General features: G+C 41.0%; 1 protein-coding gene across 17 annotated transcripts in view; it reads right to left on the reverse strand.

Annotated features, from left to right (window-relative positions):
* Positions 1 to 20,868, reverse strand: part of LOC111243631 (protein qui-1-like) — a 233,249-nt gene that overhangs the window by 85,060 nt on the left and 127,321 nt on the right. For 15 of the 17 annotated variants that reach the window (XM_086977569.1, XM_086977526.1, XM_086977574.1 and 12 more), the window contains 5 exons: positions 8,809 to 9,011; positions 6,294 to 6,472; positions 5,511 to 5,638; positions 4,838 to 4,921; positions 3,314 to 3,446 (listed from right to left, as the gene is read on the reverse strand). In XM_086977569.1, coding sequence (XP_086833695.1) covers positions 3,314 to 3,446; positions 4,838 to 4,921; positions 5,511 to 5,638; positions 6,294 to 6,472; positions 8,809 to 9,011 — 727 coding nt within the window. Of the gene's footprint in view, positions 1 to 3,313; positions 3,447 to 4,837; positions 4,922 to 5,510; positions 5,639 to 6,293; positions 6,473 to 8,808; positions 9,012 to 20,868 lie in introns of those variants that run through there. The other 2 variants (XM_086977584.1, XM_022789544.2) reach the window with 2 other exon arrangements.

Raw genomic sequence — 20,868 nt, forward strand, 5'->3', positions numbered from 1 at the left:
GCAATGTCTATGAAACACATGTACTCCATGATATGTATGGGTAAGAAGTCGTGCCTGCTATTTGAAATATCGGTATTATAGGGTAGTCTGTAGTGGATTTATTTGTGGCGGGTCTCTCAAAATAGAAGCAGCAATAGTAATGACTGTTATTATCGTTTTTACCCTCTTTAAAGGTTAAAGCGTCAATATGATACATGGCGATCTAAGATCTTCATGCTAAAATGACAAGTACATCTAAAGAATATCTAGTCAAGTGAGCACCTAATTTCATAATACCCTGTGGTACAATATAGAGGACCTTTTTCCTGTTTTTATCTTGTCGCAAACCATGCATCGGATATAGACGAAGACGTCGCATAACATCATAGCTGAACCCGAATAAACGGAGACCTATTTGAACATAAGTATTCTACATACAATAGTAGCAGTCGTATATATAATATTAATCGTAACAGAAAAAGCAGACGACAACATAAAACCGAACATATCCATACGAATCGCTAGGCCAGAAAATTTCGTAACTTTGACTAGTATGCACCTCTATGACTGCCAACCTATCGAAACCGAAACGGACAACCGGTACTCTTCTTGCGTCGAGTATCCCATCTATCGCCATAGTTCTTTTTTTGTATGGAGACTCGATTCCAATCTGTCAGCCAGCAGACAAGTCATTGTCTGGTTTCTTCCTTGGGTTTGGCGCCATTCTTATTTAGGGATCTTAACTATCGCCGACAATGGGTTTGCGAACATCCTACAGACGGCATTCTCGTCATCTGCTTTAGCTAGTTGACCAAAAAACGTCGACCGTTCAAAGACACCTATCAGTGATCGAACGCACTCGTGATAAACGGCCAAAGCAAGAAATGTAGATTCGTCACTCTCTGCCGTCTAAGTGTTTTGATGTTCCAGAGCACGATATATTGCGAACCACTATAATTTTAATTGATTTCATAAAGGCCTTGTTGATATGAAAAGGTATATACGAGGTCTGGTTGATTTTGACTGCCGACTTCACGACAGGTTTTCATATTTGCCAGAAGAACTTGTGCATCTAACAAAATAGAAGGGTTTAAATAAGCCTATACATCCATACCGCTAACGTTCACAGTCGCGTGAGCCGTTACCATAAAATAAGGAAAACTGAATAGACGGGCATATTGCTACTGCTGGGCCACTTTAGCCAAAAACTCGACGAAAATTTATCAGTTCCGAGGCGACCAGATGGAAAGTAAAAGTTTAAACGTCCATACGTTTCACACGCGACCTTTCTCCATTGTGGAAAGACGAATGTAAGTATTGTCACTTCGTTAGCTGGTCGCTAGAGGAACAACCGCCGTCATTGTCGTTTTTACATTGACAAGAGGGTTCGTTTCAGTCGTACACAGAATGGGGGATAACGTGCAAACGTGCGGAAGCAACGAGCCACCCCCGCAGAAGGTTGACCATGACACGAACATTGCCCTTCCACAGAACTGCTGGCTGGTGGCACAGCATGCAATAGAAAGTGGGATTTTGCATGCGGTGAATCAAGATGAAACCAAGTGGCCATTTACAGAACGATTGTTCATTGGACTGTATCTCCCGATGCAAGTTGGATGAGTTTTTCATTGTTAAACATCCATCTTATCTAGCGTTGGGAGAATACCAACTCGTTGTTATGAATCGACCACACTGTCTGGTGGAACACCTTTGAAAGGATCAACCGAACCTTACTCGATTCTCTGATATCGCATTCGATTACACACCAGATTTTTGTTTCTAGAAAAATTAATTTTGTTAATAATGATAAATTCAAATTCCTGCCCGATGTGAGCTTAATCACCTCTACGTTTTGAGTTTAGAGCCGTGTGGCATTTCATCAGACGACTGGCTCCCATCACGAAACGAAGTCTGTTTATGTCTAAACTTAATCACCTGCTTTATCTTTATGCCGCTTCAATGATTTCGCGTGCATATGATACAAATATTGGAACGCTATTATATACGTCTCTCAGCGTGCGATTACCTGCAGAAAGAGAAGCTAGAGAATTTATATGGGTCTTTTAATGCGAGTTACTGGTGCACCCCATATAGAGAACCTTCTAGGAAACAAGGGCTCATGGAAGCTGCAAGCGCAAGAGTTAAGTGTTCATATTTTCGATCGTACCTCTATAATTGGTTCACAGAATATCAACTGCGGGCATCTCAGCACCGAGTCAAAAAAGTTATCTATCTGCCTTAAAGTTCGTACGTGTACTGAATCGGCATGAGCCTTTTGGCTCTCGCAATTGCTAACTTTTTCCTTTCAGACTCGGCACCGTCGTAAAGGCCCACACAATAGACGAAACTGTAATAGGGAAAAATTCACTGCAGTGAAATCTTAATCTTAAATCTCACAAAGTGGGCGCGGTCTGTTTTTTTTTTTAAAATAATTTCTGTATTTTATTTAACTCTTTTCTCGTATACTTAGTTTGACTGAGCTGATTATTATATTTATTCATACGTTCGCTTGTAAAAGAGCTATATTAAGCATCAGTATATATATATATTGACGCTTCCGATTGATAGTGTGCTAACGCTTTTAAGTACACCAATCACGCAGGCACAGGGTTTACCGCTTCTCCCGCTCTTATGTTTAAGTTATAATCGCTAGTAATATTCATTTTTATCGTTCACCGGAGGAAAATCTGTCCTACTGTTCGTCCTATTCTTTTGTACTTCGAAACGCAAATATGGCGCCATACAGTCAACCGTTACCATAATCCATTGCACCTATCATACTGGTTGACGATTTCTCCGCTCTAATTATATTTCAATATTACACTGTGCAGTACCTTTTTCATTTACAAACAGTTCACAATGAAAAACGTACTTAACGTACTCTCCCAATTGCTGCTGATTCATTGTCTCTCATAGTTTCCTCATAACCAATGAGTGGGATGATTAAACTTGCTTACTACGTGCGTCAATAAATCTAAATAGGGACGTTTTTTACATGTTCGAATGTTTGTCACAATGGTTGTTTTTTTCCTTCTCTGTTTGTGCGTAATGAAGATGTGTGTCCGTGTATTTTAGATGAACTCTCCATCATATGTTCGCCGTACCTCTATATATTGCATGCATATATATGTACGTATGGTTGGAACGAATGACCATTGTAGTAGTAATAGCGACTCTTACGAAACCGCTGCAGGTGCCGGAATTGTGTTGGAACTCATTGTGTCCAAAAAGGGGCGCATCTTTTTCCCTTTTTATGGTTGCTGTTAAAACATGCTACCCAAAATGTGGAAAGTAGAAAAAATTTCACAAAGGGGAAGTCGCTACGGAGACTTACTTGTAGAAAAAGCAGTTCTTTTTTTCGATGCCTAAGATGATGTCCGAGATGAGATCAGCGTTCCCAGAAGCTCCAGCGTCCGCCTCGTCTACATCGTAGAAGCGTCCTGCGGCAGAATCGCGTGTGTTGACGCCTATAGAAGTGAAACGACACAAGAAAAACGAGCACCAAGTAGCAACACAAGGGGACAAGGTACAAAAAAGAAGAGTATTACTGTTAGGACACTGATGGTAATCGTAAAATTTGTAATGTTGGAAAGGAAAGCTTCAAGAATCCCGAGAGTACCCCATGAACATGGAGACAAAACAAGAAAGAGACTAGAACAGAAACTAAACTGACTGCAAAAGACTAAGGCGCCACTAGAAACTAAGGGACACGCAGCAAAAAGGGACCGCTGTTGGCGAAGGGAAAGCGTTAGAGGACACCGCTGAGGGCGGAAGGGCGCTAGCACAAGCGGCGACTACAAGTTCTAGCTACCAAGGTACAAAGGCATGGAAAGGGGTGGTGAAGTCGCATGTTCTACTGCAACAGTAGTGGCATCGTCCCTGTCGAAAAAACGAAGGGAACAAAGTGGCAGACCGTTGGTGAAGGCGTTGAGTCGTGCGATGTGTCGGTGCTTTTAGAGCGGCCTTGATCGAAAAGCGAGAAACAAGTGAGAGAGAGAGAGAGAGAGAGTTTTTCATTAAGTGAGTGCATTTCACTTGAGCGAAAGAACGTCGACGAAAAAGAGTCGAAAGGAAACCGACGCAAGCAGCGTGGAAGACTAAAAGAAGAAGCTAAGAGGCAGGCGGTCTCAGAGAAGCTTTCTGTTGCTAGCGACATTTAGCAGGCGCGACTTTTAAAGCGATTTTAGTTCAACAGAAACGAACCAACCGCATCTGCTAAACTTAAACTAATCAGTCGCGCCAGGCGACTGCCACTACAGCCATTGTCATTTCCGTTGTTGCCTCCGACAATTCAGTGCACTTATTTCTACGGCCAATATGTGTACAGCTTAGGACGAATAGCGGCTCCACTTTCTTTCTCCGCCACAGTTCCTACGTAGTTATTCGTGAGGTTCTCGGTAGCAGAGTTGCGCGTGTCCAGCGCCTCACTCGCTGGATTCTCAGCACTAGGCTGTAGGAGTCGAATGTCACTTCAGCACCCGCCCGCCTTTACGAGAGGCACCCTCTAGTCGACTCGAATCGATTAGTCAGTCTGACCCAGCTACTATTACCACTCGAAACTAACAAACGTCGAGCGTGTCTCCTTCCAGGCAAATTGAGGATTTCAGAGGAAACTGTTAGAGTATAGGAAGAGCCACACGATGGAATATAACAATGAGGGGAAGAAACCAGGAACACAAAGGAGGCGGGTGGATGGAATAAGGATAGAAGAACGAGAGTAGCTGAAACGAAAGCGGACGAAACAGTTCCGCTGCTGAATACAGGAAACGACTAAGCATGACTGCTATCACTATTGCTGCTGCTTCTGCTCCGAAAAGAAGCACCAGAAAGCAGAAAGACAACAGAAGCACAGACTCACCCTCAATTTGACGAACCACGCACAACAATCTTTGGAAAGCGCTCTTAGACAATTTGAGTGCGTGGCTAAGATGACTCTGGACGCCTGCGAAAAATCAATTAAACGGATTAGTACCTTTAATTTGATGCTCTCTCTACCAGGACGCATTATTAAGAATAGTACTTGTGCGCCGTCCAACAGACGGTGAATTATAAGTGGCTATAAAACGGCACACAGTTGGTGAATTAATAGCCTCAGCACTGATACTTATTAAACTCTAAACATAATGTATAACACACAAGTGTACGGGGATAATGGGTGGTAGATCATGTACATAAAAGCGTGACAATTCCGAATGTTTAGTAGGAATACCGAACATAAGGGTCAAACTTTTTTTTCTATAGTACGCTAATATGTATCCAGACATATCAGAATTCAGTAGCAATTTTCGATTCTGGATTGATAGTTGCTGGAAAACGTACATAAGAAATGGAAAATTAATAGAACTTTTGTGTCAGTAGCATGCTGTCTGCAGTCTTAAGGCTATTATGCAACTAACAGATTGACAGTGGCGGAGAAGAATACGTTTTATGTTTATCGAAAGACGTATGAACATTTATCTTTTCACGGTTAACTAAAGGCAGAGTATCTGCCCTGTTAGAAAAGTTAGAAGCAAAAAGCCCTAAAGCCTTACATGTGCGTTGCAGTTTCTTTGCGTTATCTCTGGACAGAAAACCATCCTCAAGCGCCGTACGAACCCCATACTCCAGTACTTTAGCTACGCTGTCTTCCTCCGCCTGATCCTGGTCCACATTTGAACTTCTGAAACAGTGTACGTTGTGAATGACAGCGCACAGAGCTCATGATAAAGACAAAATTTCGTCGTGCTAAAAGCTAGGCCTTATAAACAATGTTGCTCTTTTACGGGCAGGCATTGTCAACAGGTGAAAACAGGCTGGGTTCTTTTATATATATAGTTCCAGCTAAAAGTAACTAGTAGGACCGGCAGTTCGCCACGGAAGTTACATCTGGACTTTGTCAATTAATAGGCTTGCCACTGTTTAGCATTAATCGTCAACCACATGTTCACAAGATAATTCTTATACACGAGCTTTACAGGCATTTCGCTATAAATTTCTTAGATGGGGCTGGGTCTAGGAAAAATCGTTCTCTACGAGTCGCTGTCATTTCAGAGCCATTTGTGTTATTTTCGAGATTTTTTCAGTCTGTCTGCAAATAGTGTCACACGTCTAATGACGTCTTGGTGCAACATTCATACTTCAAGCTCTAAGGATAAAGTAGACTGGTTCATTAAATGTGTCGTGGAACATGCGTTCTCCGCCTCGCCAAAGACGAATCATCATAAATAATCATACGTGTATTCATGTGTACACGAGTCCTTTGTGCAAGATGAACATAAATGGAACTAGGTTGAAATCCATTAGCAACACTACAAAGTAGAGACGAGACGTCTTACCGGTTTGGTGGTTCGAGACAGTACACGGGAGGAATTGCGTTTTCATCAAGGGTGTACCAAATTTCCAGGGCAGATGTGTCTAGTCCAGCGTCCTGGCAGCACATGAGAATGTTTGAAAAATCTGCGACCGGTATTGTAGGCGGCAAGACCAAAGGTCGACTCTTGTTCCCAACGAGGCACTGCGCATAAAACAAATAGATGCTCACTTCAAGAAAGTCAAAGATCTTCGAAGCGTTCTACAGTAAGAAACACAATAGCTTTAAAATTAGCGGCGTTCGGATTCGACGGAATTGTGAGAACCTTTACAAGTTACCCGAGTAAGTATCGCGTACCCTGAAGGCGGAAGAATGTATATCTACGCGGCTTTTTACCACATTTGTTTGGTATTTATATAGAGCCATATTTGGAGGTCTCTGCAACTAGTGCTGCGATAAAGAGCTGCTCAATTCGTTCTATGTAGATGTCTACTTATCTTTCGAATTTCGTTAACAGTGAATATTGTACGACTCAAACTCCCGACTCTAGTCATGCATTAAAGCCAAAAGCAGATCTCCAGACGTTTCAAGCCTTCCAACTTTCACTGTTGAAATTTTAAATAAATCCGACAAATATACTCATGTCTTCGTTTCAAAGTAATACATACATTATTATTTATAGAACGACGTTTTCTTTTTATCAGAATTACAACTAGTACATTTCAAGTAAAACGAGCAAGAACAAATCAATCTACTTATTTACGTCTGTAAGTCTGCTTGTCTTCCAGAGAAAATGGTTCATATTGTAAGTGATACGACTTTTCATTTTCCTTAGAGAATAGATTTTCCATATGGAGTAACATCACACGTAATCAAGCGTTCCTAGCACTTCGTATCTTCCCTTGACATCTAGGAAAGCGAACGTAGACAAAACGCGCCGACTTATCACTGCTGTTGAATAGATGTTAGATAGGCGAAAATTATGCTATAATTACTATAGCGTTCGGCGTTACTACACGAGGCGAGGAGATAGCTCGCCTTAAATGTCTTCACATGAAAAGTCCTTCACGGAAAAATCGTCCCGCCAGCTTAGTTAACCGCCCACAGAAGAACTACATGCACCACCCGGGTCGGTGTTGACTCCTTGGCACCATGGGTCTCCCCTCAAACTTCGAGCTAGAGCAAAGGGTAACATGGCAGAGGTCGGCAGCTCAAAGTTATACACGCACTCTGGCTTCAACGACAGGCATACGCAGGCGGTTGCAGTACTGGTTGTAACAGCTGCGGCCTCATCCATGATAACTTTTTGGTTGAAGAGGGACGTGAAGCGAATGAAGCTCCACACGGCAGAATTTGTGGGATGGAAGGGTAGAAGAGGCCGATAAACCTAGCCACACGGAAACGTGGGGTGTGTGTGTGTGTGCGGGCTCGCGGCAGGGGGAAGCGGACGCATGACAACGGCAAGGCGGAAGAGTATATCTAGTGATGATGAAAAGAGCCGACGCGTTGGCGCCATATCCCTATTCCACATTGCCGACAGCTCCCGTTGAGGGAACTGCAGCTTGTTGCTACTGCTGCTCCGTTCATCGTTGCCAGCAACGGCTGCTGCCGTCGCCGCTAAAGCCGCCGCATCAGATAAGTGAAGTCTGTCGCAGTGATGGCGGCAGTAGCAGCAAGAAACACCAAAATAAAGTGAAGAAGCCAGCAGAAGTACTGGCAAGAAGGCCAGTAGCCAGCAACGATCGGTACGTGTTGTGTTGCGGAAGTGCAAGCATAACATCTCTTTTCATCCTATTCGCGGGCCCGCTGCTGCTGCTGCTGCTGCTGCTGCCTGTACCAACCCCTGCCTGCGTTTGCAAGGAAAAACTCCAGGAATAGAAGGACAGCCCCAGGAGGTAACGGGCGGACGGGGAAGCTGGAGGCGGCGAGGATGCCGCTGGCATGTGGCGTCACCCATTGCCACAAAAAATTTGATTAAACCGCAACAGAAAAAAGGAAGGCTACAGCCCACAACTGTAGTGTCTATAAAAGAGAATAAAGCTAACCGCGACTGATGTGGTCACTTGGAGTGCGTACAGCGGAACCCGTTACTCTAAAAGCAAGCGAATCCTCTATTTGGCTGAAATGTTCTACTGACAAGAAAAATCTAAGGGCGTGCTTAAAAGCAGGGATTTGATAGAGAACCCTATCGATGTTGGACAGATATTGCTGTTACTGTTTAAATCGGCACCTTTGCACATAATGCTCAATGGAAAACTTAGAGATTCGTGTTAAATGTCAGCGTTTCGTAAAACGCTCTTTGTAAATAAATCATAAAAACGTAAGAAGGCTGACAAAGCTTCACTCTAAAACTAAGAGCAATGTAGCAATTTGTTTAAATACATACGTAAGTATGTACGCTGACAGCAAACGGCCGATAGCTTTCAAGATACATAGAAGCCAAATGGGAGATTTTTTACTGGAAGGATTACTGTGCATTTCTATAGAATATCAACTATTTTTTACAACTATCCAAATGAAACTAGCTATTGTGTACGCACAATGAGAAAGCATCCGAGAGATCCGCTGTGACATTCGTCGATTTCCCTCAGGTGAACGTCCGTTTCGACGCGTGGATTGAGCCACGAGTCATCGGTGAAATGTTGTACGTCCATTAGTGCGAAATCGATCCCGAGGCTGGCGCAGTGCTTCTGTAGCTCGGGCACAAGTTGTTCATGCAACACCCGTCGTTCGTGCTCGAAATCTCGGAAAGGTTAAAAAAAAAAAAAAAACGATACAACTTTAATAAGACTTTTGATACGTTTGAAAACGTACGTATTTCAACGTTGAGTAAGAACGATAAGCCTTTTAAAAATTCGTTACTATATGTGATAACTAGCACATGTCATCGTTACTGCTACGATAATTCGATAGATGCACCTCGGTGCTGGAATATACGTATACGGCTAGTGGGCGTAGTTCTTCAAATTTAGTATATAATATATAATCTGAAATGCATTGCGACGAAGTAGATCATATTCAATTGAAGATCGAAATTATGATGCATGGATGTACCGTGTTGCTTTTCTCAGCCGCAGCAAAATTCACCTGTCGCATGGGAAATTTGACTGTGGCTACTTATACTATTCCCTATATTTTTTGTCCAGGAAGAGAATTGTGAATCATTTGTCTGCGTGACCCGTAACTAAGATGCACTGCCTACGGAATTTCCCCCGGTGTTTTCTTAACATACGAACACTTGTAACGATATTTATACCAGAGTTTTCAAATGGAGAAGGTGTGTTGATTTAATCCTTTCTAGAAGTTATCCTGAAGAAACGTGTTCGGCATCGAACGATCGCAGTGACAACAGCCAAGGAGATAGTAATTGTGATCTGAAACTGTATGTACAAGTTCGTAGGGTGTAGGTTTCTGTACCCTACCTTTTTCGCTCAAAAAACGTGAATAGATGCAAAGCCATTGTTGTCTATTTTAGGCTATGGAGAAAGCCATGTTCATAAAAATGACACGCATCAGTCAGACCATCTCTGATCTGAAGTAGTTTCACAGTCAAAGGGGATCTTTCCGAGTTAGTCAACCAGATGCCATCTTTGTAACGTATACATTTGCATTTCAGTTAGGAAATAACTTCAGATCGCTCCAATTGGATCAAAATCTCTTCCAATGTTTGTTATATATATATATATATATATAATGATTCACGTGTAAAAAAAATTGCATACGTTTTGCTTTGCACTGAACTTTAAGCATATGCGAAAATTATTTTCCAGACCTCATTTTGAACACAAAGTATTTTAGCCACCAAATCCACCAAAAAATAAAATGTTATTAATAACGATACAATAAAATACCACTAAGGAGACTCGAAAAGAACGTCGATTGCGGAAGCAAAATATCCCTATAAGGGTAAATTGTTCACTGTCAATCAGATTCGGGTCAAAGTGAATACAACTACATGTTTAAGCGCTAAACTAGCTTGAAACCCTAATTAGGCCAATGTTTAGAGCCTTTTACTGAAATAAAAAAAGCAGTAATGTCAGTAGAAAAGAAACGCCTGATTTTGCTATAACGGCACACCTCTGAAGGATTATTACGGCGGAACTAGATTACGCTACGTGAGCTCATAAAGCAATCCACGAATAAAAGATGCTCGAACATGCAGTAAATAAACTAAAAAGCTGTTAAAGCTATTTATTTATATAACCGCAGTACCTGTAGGTTTTTCTATTTGGTATAACTTCGTGCTAATAAAGCCTTTTTTTTTAATACCCTTAATTTTAAAATGGGCGTAGCTCAGCTTTGTGCTTACGTAGAAAGCTCTCAATGGTTAACAAAACCTGTGTTCTCCATAATTTGGGAGAAACTATAATGAACTCCTGTTACAGAGACCATTGCCGAATCTCTCTTGCTGTCTGATAAGCCCGTTAACGGCAAAAGGAGATGAATAACACACGTTGATCAGAGAATCGTTGCTCTGCTGCAAAAATTAGCTCATGTTTACACCTCGTTGGGTGTAAAGACTGCTCGATGAGATGACAGCGAAAGCATCAAAAAACTATCTTCGTTCATTAAAGTTAAGTTTTTAAATTTTCTTCATTAAGTTTTTCTCCTAATTGTTTGGGATGCTTCTCTCGTTCCTTTCCGGCATTCGACGGACGTAAGGACACACTTAATTAGCACCTTTTTTTTTTTATTTCAGCTGTCGCTTCATTGTTTCCGATTTGTCGGAGTCTCCTTACTTAGGCCAGGTGAAGCATTGAGCTTAAGAAATAACTGTTAAGCCTAACAACTAATTTTGTTAATGACTGGTTATATCTGCTGAATGGAACCACAAAACTAAGAAAGAAACAACCGTAAACTTCCAGTAAAAAAAAAAAAAAAAAAAAAAGAATTTTTAAATAAAAAATATACTGCTCAGTGTGTAAGTATAGTTCCTAACTGTAATCCAATTTTCCCTTCACTTCATCTCATTATACCCATTGCGTGTTGTAAGCTCGACTGTCCAAGATATATTTTTATTTTGGTATTCTATCGTATTTTTACATTTCGCTCATTTTATAAAGTAATGAATTCAGTTTAATAGTATAACAAACACAAGTCGGCAAATACCTTTCACAAACAGCGCTTGTGCGAAGCGAAACAGATTGAAATTAGAGAGTGACATTAGATCGTAACTACGACCTAGCTGTATTGAGGTAACAAACTAATAAAACCACTAATAAACAATAACTAATAAAACTAAAAAATAAACTTACTACACTGTAAGCTCGATAGTGTTTCACGTATACGATTGTATTGGGTTTTGTCAGTTGAAATCCAGCCCGACACCAAGCTCTTCGTGCCACACACACTTACACGGCTGTCTTCTGTCACGTGCGACTGCTACACAAATTTCAGAGCATTCGATCGGGTTCAGTCATAAAAAAAAAATGCTCAAAAGTGGTGCTCATGTCACAGAAGACTTTTACAAACCAGGCAGGGAGTAAATGTCGATTCTACAACTGGTGTCAACAATTTTGGAGAGATAACTTTCGTCCTGAGCAATGTAGAAAGGATAACGCATAGCAAAAACAAAGCGGCTCATATTGGAGGGTCGTCGAATCAGACAGAGTTCAGAGTCAGAGAGTTAAATATCTTGCGTTGACACATGTTAAACTGGTGTAAGAAATAATTCGGAGCAGATGAGACTCACAACAGAAACTGTGTCAAAGGCAGCCAAATTTTATGCAAATGCAAACTACTCGACAATCGGTTCACGAGAACCTGAAAGTACTCGAAGATAAGTCGGATTTGTAGTAGCGAGTTATTACGGGTTTAACATGGAGAACGGGAATAACATGGAGAGGAAAGCACAATCGAGGACAGCTTCTAAGTTGAGCCGAGAACGAAAAAAAAAACAGGCCCTAGGTTTTTAGCTAAAGTTCTTCTCGGCGGTTTTTGTCTACAAAGAAAACGTACAACGTCAACACATTTCGAGCAGTTTTACCGTCACTAAAGCGTATCACAAAGAAGTCTTAACTATGTTGCCTTACGCTGTTCGCCAAAAGAAAAAACAGGTCTGAACATTGGGAGAGCAAGCCGTATATTCTTCGCCACGATAATGCGCTGGTTAGTCGATACTTTTATCGGCTTTTTACAGAACGGTTCGCTGCTGGGCTCGCTATAATCTTAATATTCACCGTATTCAGCTCTCTGTGAGTTTCCTTTTGTCAAAGCTCAAGAAGCACCTGAAAGGAATACGCTTTGAGACGGTCGGGGAAATACAGGAAGAAAACGAGAGCAGAGTCGACATCGCATCGTACGACTGACTTTGAAAGCTAACCAAAACGGTAGAATACGTTCAACGTATCCTGTGAGAATAACTTCAAGAACGACAGCTGGGATTTGAATAATTTAAGCAAATGGAGTTGGAATAGAGTCCGAACGCTCGATGCTTTTCTACCCATTAGAATTATATAGTACAAACAATTGTATTGAATCAGGCAGACACCTGATTATTTTAATTAATGTAGGTATAATTAATACTTGGGGACGCATTCGATCTATATTCTACTCCATCGAAACGTTAATATAATTACATTTGAAAACACTTTAAGTTGTTCTCTAGGGTTTCGACCTAGGCTATGTCCTGTCCTGTTGGTGATGACAAATAACGTCATAATGCGATCAAGAATTTTTCAGCAAGCGGCACAACACACGGGACAAAGAAGGATTCTTAAATGAAATTTCACTGCGGCAGTAAAAGCAGCGGCAGCAACTATGAGAAACGGCCAATCGAGCTCTTCTGTCAGTATGAAATCGGTCCTATCGAATACGTGACTCAACGTTGCCGTATGAAACTCAAAGCTGAAATCGGTTAGACTTCGAAGCTTTTGATTGTCAAGAGACAACAATGCCTAAAGATTCCTCAGAAGTAGCGTCATCTAGACAGTCCTATCGTATGTGTGCAACATAACGCTAACGGTCTTCCAACCCGTTAGCGTTATGTTGTAATATCGATGGTACAAAATGGCTTGTTTACAACTGCAATTTCTTAACTATGAGGTGAACACGAAAATTTCCGGTCTGATAGGGCCTGTTAAGTCGATAATTGACTGAACAGCCATAAAAAGCATCGTTTTAGGTAATGTTTTTCGTCTGGACTAAATGGAAGAGGTTTTTAGCAGTGGCACTGAAACTCAAATATTTCTTCGATCAAACTTGATCATCTTTTAATAACGCATTATTTCACAATGGAGAACTATAACCATGACGAAAGCTATTTGAAATGCTCACTCTGAAGCATTCTGTGGAGGTTGGCACGTACTCAACACTATGTCAGGCTTAAAGCATAGGATAACGGAGTTATCGTATATCGGAATCAAATTATGCCTTTAGCTACCATTATTTATGTTATAGTACTTAGAGTCCAAAATGGAATCACATCCCACGAACAAGTCAGGGCTTAGCCGCAGGCGTGACTATTGCGACACATCTTACACGTCGCTTCGTCCACAGAAAAGGCACAGGTACCACGTGTCCATATCTCACTATTGCGACAGACCGATGGAAACAAACATGATATATAATACTTTACTTAGCGACTAGAACTTTACAATGTGAGCCTGGTCTTCGTCGAACTCTTGAAGAAGACCAAGCTATGGCAGGAGCCCGTACGTGTAATCATATCTTCCATGCACGTGTAATCATATAGATCCAGCGTGATTAATAACATAGAGAATGAAAACTAAGAGTCAATCGCGGATTGAAAACCCTGAAAGGTTAACACCGGCAACGGTGCATGAGTTGTACTACCGTTTAGATCATGTGTCTTTTATTTGAAATTTTGCCCAATACGCGATTGTTTGCGTTTTTTGAGCCTAAATATCAATGACACTGCTCAATTCAGCGACGGATGCGCGTATCTCCCATCCAATTAAGTTTCTGTAGACAAAAGCTTGTTAATGATGACGACAAAGTTTAACATATAGATAAAAGATGACAAAGAACGTGTGCGATCAATTTGCAACGTTGGTTGACCATTAAATACAAAAATGGAGAGCGGCAGCACGATGATGTAAGACAGACTTATCTTAAATGTAAATCAGAGCCCGAAGATTGATCGTTTACTAATCAAAATCTAAGAGGAAGGGATTTTGTTTTCCAAATCACTCGGTAGCCTGGAAAGTCTATTCTGTTTAGCAGTACAATTGGTTCCCGAAAGCCAAGATCGTCTACCGATTCCATTAGCAGAAAGAAGGACGACAAAGTGGATTGCCCTCCCGTTTCCCTCTAGGCAAGCAGAAATTGGAAATGGCTTACTGCTTGTAAAAGCTATTCAGTTACTCAAAAGGAATGCTGTCAAGAAAGAGACAGATACTTCGCCCTACGCTTGAGCGGCTTGAAACCTTGAGGCTTGTTGTTACTATACTGCTGCTATACTGAGTGTTAGCATATTTATCCCTGTATTGTACAACGTCATTAGGGGGCCCGTACTTCCTGAATAAACACTTCATAGGTGTAGGGGCCGAGAAAGAAAAGAGCTACCGCCACAATGATTAGGGCAAGGAAACATCTAATTAAGCTTGGGTTTTCCAAGGTTCTGTAGATGGCTGGTTTTCTCCACCGTCTGCTTAAAAGACGTTTATTGCGAATGTCACTTCTACTACCATTCCTAATCCTACTGCTACTGCAGGCCCTTTTGTCCTGCACACGTGGTGTACCGTCAATAATCCTCATCCTTTGATATTTTCCTCTTTAAATTCGTCTTTTTTGTTCCGGACTTCTGCATCTGGGTCTACTGTCTATCGTTGCTTTGGTACGGTTTCGGCTTTCTAATGACCCCAGTAAATCTAAATGAAACGGAACGTTTGTTGCTGAATCCATTGACTACGGCAACAGGCTGCCCGACACCCACAACGTGATAATGAAAAAATAGTCTAAGCAGGAGGAGCAGATGAATAAAGCGGCCACTACTAACGAAGGAAGAGGACAAACCCCGTAATCGCTGACAGCGCTGAACACCATTTGCTTCTGTTCATCAGAAGTGAGTCTTACTCGCGCCTTCGAGGAACCCTGAGTAGGAACGGAACTTAGCCATCATAAACCACGGCCACCCTTCAGGCCATTTACCGATTCTATCTTTGTTCTGCCGCGCACATACGTATGCAGATGTGTATGGCGGCCTGCCCTGAGTTCGAATATTAGTTCGAATATTGCCTTTTCGTTTCACATCGTTTGAAGCAACACCGTAAACTCCTTTGCGCTAGCGGTAAGAAGACAGTGTTAGTTTTCAACTAAGGGAAGCAGATGAAAAAAAACTTCAGGTTTTTTCATGGGGCAGACGCAGATAGAAATACAATATATAAATATACTCTTTTTTAAAAACTTGCTGGGTATAATTAGTGTGCTACTCTTTCGAATGCCTCAACACATCCATGAATGAATCGACTCTGTTTTCCTTCGTATTATCTCGTCCGTGGAACTGTAGAATCTCCATGGGAAGATGATTGGTATTGAGTGTTTACAGACCCAACACGGGACGTAATGATCGAATGTTTACAGAGTTACGTTTACTTATACAATGCAGCGAGTGTTTTGCCAACTACTCAAACGGTTCATAATGTATATAGCTTCATGGACGCATAGTTGGAGTTACGCGGGCGTCTATTGCCTTTACATATGCCTTACGTTTCGACATCTGTTGCTAACTGAGAAGTAGCATTCTGAAGATCAGCCCTAGACAATGTCGTGCATCGACGGAGTCCCGCTTGGTTAGGACAGATACAGTTGGTAGAGTCACCTTGTCGTTAATATTCGTAGGACCTTGTGCACTCTGTGGAACGTCAAAGTCAGTTCAGATTTACAGTGTGATTACAGTCAATAAATGCCTTGGCCCACTTATATCTGAAACGACTTTGTCTGTGAATACAACTACTACGACGGCAAGCTTCCTCACTTCAAGTAACCCTTGCACTGTGGCTTTAGCGAATAGCTCATCAACAGCAAAATTGAGATAAGGTTATAAAAGACAAGAAAGCACGTCGAACTAAATAATATGGAAATAACGAAGTTCGTCGCATATCGAGTATCTTCGATTAAATATAAAGCACGTATTTGTCTTCACTGAATTCGGCTGATCAATAAACGTTTGTTTAATCAATAGCTTCTATCTTATTGATCAAATTATGTAGTGCTTACTTCGACCGACGTCGTTGTATATAAACAAAAAGATACGACCTTAATTTTGACTTAGTTTGCATTGGTATACGGAGCTTCACACAGATGTGATATATAAGAGAACTTATTATAATATGTAATTTCGTGGATTACTTCTAGTTCACAATGATGTTCATTCTAAACGTACATTATTCTTCAGTTAGCATTTCGCCTGTCTCTAGTACTCTATTTTTAAGCACTAAAGCATTTGTCCTTTTTTTTTTTTCTAAGCTTGCCTAATAAAGCCCGTTTCGGCATATACTACGTGCGTCATGTAGCCATCTACCAATTACACTATCTCACTTATCCGTAAACATCTGTATTTATCAGAACAGTTTGGCTCAAAACTTGCCAGTTACCGTGATTCCGCATCTGTATTTATCAGAACAGTTTGGCTCAAAACTTGCCAGTTACCGTGATTCCGCGGACTGAAGTTAAACAAGCTTTGTGTATTACCTTTCATTTTTTATTCTTGCTCATAAAGCCTCTAATTCTATACGTAAACGAGATTGTCAATCCAACCTTTGACTTTTTGATAATTTCATCTGTACGTTCTTACTTATCGGGCCTTTACCCTGCCCTTTATCCCCAATCTACTTCTTTCTACGCGTCCATGATATCATCGCTATCTCTGCTACCCGAGGGCTTTTTCTTCTACCCTCAAAATTACTTGTACCATCTCCCTTCCGCGCATTACCATCCATCGTTTAAGACTCCTTTACTAGAAGAGGAAACATCAAGCGCAAGTTTGTTATTGCCGGTTACACGAGTGGCGCTTGTGTTTAGCAGTGAGCAGAACAAGGGGCAAGCGAAGTGCACTATATCCTCATTCCTGTTATTTTCAAAGCAGTAGTACTTGCCCGAAACACGGCATCAGTGATGAAGAATTGTACATCCGAGTCGCGCTGTGATATTGTCTGAATAATGGTCTTTGCATGTATGGCCTCGCATGCCGTAGATTTTTCGGTGTGTGCGAGTGTTGTTTGAGAACAGAAGAGTCAAACACTTGGCGTACGATGGCGTATGCTCTATGGTCGAGTATGCTTTATTCATCATTGAAAGCACTGTTGCTTATTGGATAACACTATGTAAATAGCAAGGTTACAGTTAGTTAGCTTTATTTCATTCATGAACTAATTCAGAGAGCAATAAAATTTCTATGAGATCTGATGGATTTCTGAATCAGAAAAAAACGTTGCCCGAGGTTATTCAAAGTTTCGCTCGTTTACGCCTAAAATGAAGCTGAATCGTAACTCATCGAAGTTATTACCTCAATACGTTTTGTCTTCGTCAATGGTTTTTGCATTTAAAAAACTGCGAAGATGTGGAAATGTGCGGCTTAGGATAGCTAGTAGAACATTGAGATTTTACATGCTCGTTTTATGCAAATATTATGAACAATAACAAAATAGGCTAAAAAATATTAGGCGCCCTAGGCATTTTTTGCTCATGAGGGGCATCGTTACAAGTTACTGGTAATTCTACGTAAAAGCTTGAGTACATGAGAATCGCATTTCAACCCTAGCTAAAACTTGGCAAGCTATATAGCAAAAACCATATGGTTATATGCAAGCGTTTTCCAATGGCAGCGAAAAAAGGCAGTTTCTGGGTTAAATCAATAAATATATTGGGTTAGTCGATAAAAGATATGCAATAATGAAATTAAAGATTTGCTTTTTATAGTCCTTCTTAAAAGTTCATAACAGATTCATGGTCTCTGCCTTTACACTACGACGCGTGTTAAATTGTTACAAACGAATTCGGTGGGGATTAAAATCAGATAACTTTTGAACTACTTGGCCTAGAATGGTGATTTTGAATACGGGTCTCTCTTATATCTTTTATACATTTACTCCAGTACTTCTGAATAGCCACCTATGACTTCGTGAAGTAAATCGATAGAGGGATATGCTTGTTCACCAGTTGCCCCTTTTAGGACAGAAAAAGCCTCGAAATCATACGGACTTAAATGAGGAGAATAAGCGGTTTGAAGCTAACGTTAGATACTCCTTTGCTCAATACAGTAATTGAAATATGGCAATGAGATCTGACCTTGTCACTAAGTAATTAAACCTCGTGCTTTTGATTGCCGTGCGAACGCTTTTTAAAACATTTGTACTACTCACGTACTGTGTGTCTATGTGGTTTTTTTTACCTTTCACCAATTTCCAATAAAGTTTTGCCTGTGGCCTTCGAGGAATAAAAACTTGACTTCTGAGCGTTGATTTTCTAAACTAAAAAGTGCTTATTTCTCCTGGAATAAACTCAACCAGTTTCTACTTCGAGAAGACCGGAGTCCACCAACTCAATTATAATTGAATTATTTGTTGTTTGAAGAAATAAACGTTCCATTTGCTATGAAGTTTAAACAATTCTAGTTTCACATTGTAAATTTAACTTGCTAATTACGTTTTTGAAGTTCTAGCCACTGACGCGCAACACTTTCATGCCTCGGTTCAAAAGAAACTGTTTTTTAGTGATTCGTTTTAGTTTTGCTCGTCCAGCTTTTACTTCCCTGATCTGAATTTAGCAGGTCCGCTCTTGGCCAAACGCGGATACTCTCTGAACTGCAAATCTTACAGTCCTCTCTGGACAGGGTCTCTCTCCCTCGTTCTATATCTATATACAGATATACATACTGCGAGTTCAGCGATGGGAAAGTGCTTCGTCGCCAGAAACGATTACAAGCTCATTGAGGCGTCATTCGTTCATAACCAGCCCATAGTGGCTGGCTAGCCCGTAGTGGCTGGTTAGAATGGGTCCGACCGAATTGATCTAGTGAAATTTTCCGGTCCAGCAAAGAAGGATTCCATGCATTACCCGCCAGTAACTTGAATACATGCAGAAGTGCCATAAACTTTGCCGCCTGATGTCGTCGACTTTCTGGCACCCAGCTACAAAAAATTTCGCTACAATTTGCCGCTCAAACATACCCCGGGCTATAGAATAGACCCAACAGGACTGGGCTTCTATACTTTGAACACAGACTACCACGTCACGTTACGCTCAAAGCAAAGCTTACAACTGCTGTGTACGACCGAATGCAGTGCTAAACAGACAGCAAAAGTAGTGGCACCATTAAATGCTCTAAGACAAAGGAATAACTAATTGAATTTCGTAACTTTTCGAAAACATCAACGAACGTCAACAAGATGAGCGAAAACAGCTTTCCGAGAGCAGCGTCAAGGGAATGTGTCCGCATGTGGGTAACTTGCCTTACATTTAATAAAAGAATATTAAGTACCTGAAATAGTACAGAGGTGAGAAAAATTTTCAGGACTAGACCTGAATAATATCAAATCGACTGGGCATGAAAACTGTTCTCTAACAAAGCACCTCGAACTTAGTACAACGGTTAAATAAGACAAGATGCAGTCGTTCCAAGATTTCAGCTTATGCGTTCTATTATGATTGTACAGTATAAAATATTACAGAATCACTCTCAATTTTTTATGCTCCATTTGAATCATATTTTTAGGCTGACTTTTCCTTTAGAGCAGTAGTATCTACATTAAGGTTTTTCCATGGTAAGCTCTATTCCTAGGGACGTTTGGGGTGGTTTGTTCCGAATTCCGTAGAGATTCCTCTCAGACTGTCGAAAAAAATGACGAGATCGAGAAGATATATCCATCTCAAAAGCGGAAAGGCTGACCTGTATCTTTTGGTGAGAAAAACCCTACCTTTGTAATGCTTGTTTCATTTAGGATTATTACCTTTCAATAATATCTTGTCATTGTCGAAACGTATCTACCTTAAAATAAAAAAAAATGACGTTAACCCATTTACAAGGCAGCATTCCATATGCATACAGAATACCCCGTCACCTGTATACGGATATGTATAAACCTATATATACCTGTAAACATGTACATACAAAAAACTCCTCTAAATCAATCTTTATGATCGCGACTGTTTCTCAGTAGTCCCCAGGTGGCGCGTAATACTGATAAAGGTCACAACGTTTTTTCCTAGTTGATTTCAAATCCGCTATGCAATTTGTCGCATAGTATTTTTCTGACCAAACGCTAATTTCCGTGTCATTACATGCGAAAAACGAAAGCAATTTTCGCCACTTTCGTATGCTCCATCCCTGGCCGATGGATATGTTACTGTATTATGTTGCAGATACCTATTAAATTGACTTGCCTGGATCGTCTCGAAGCTGTTTCTCTCTGCTTCTGCTCCAGTTTGTACCATCCCCTATTTTCGCTTCTAGCAGACAACTGTCTTTTCGTCTGTCTGCGACTGAGTGTGGGCTTTTCTGATATGCAAACAAAGCGAGGACTTGACCCCGGCCTAGTCATCGCGTAGGTTTCAGCGACAGTCGCACTTTCCACTCACTCAATGGCCATCGCCGAGGTCAACTAGATCCAATATTCTTCCATCGTTGTCCGTCGGACCCA

Source organism: Varroa destructor, unplaced genomic scaffold (assembly GCF_002443255.2).
Source record: "Varroa destructor unplaced genomic scaffold, Vdes_3.0 BEIS01000001.1, whole genome shotgun sequence".
Taxonomy (NCBI): domain Eukaryota; kingdom Metazoa; phylum Arthropoda; class Arachnida; order Mesostigmata; family Varroidae; genus Varroa; species Varroa destructor.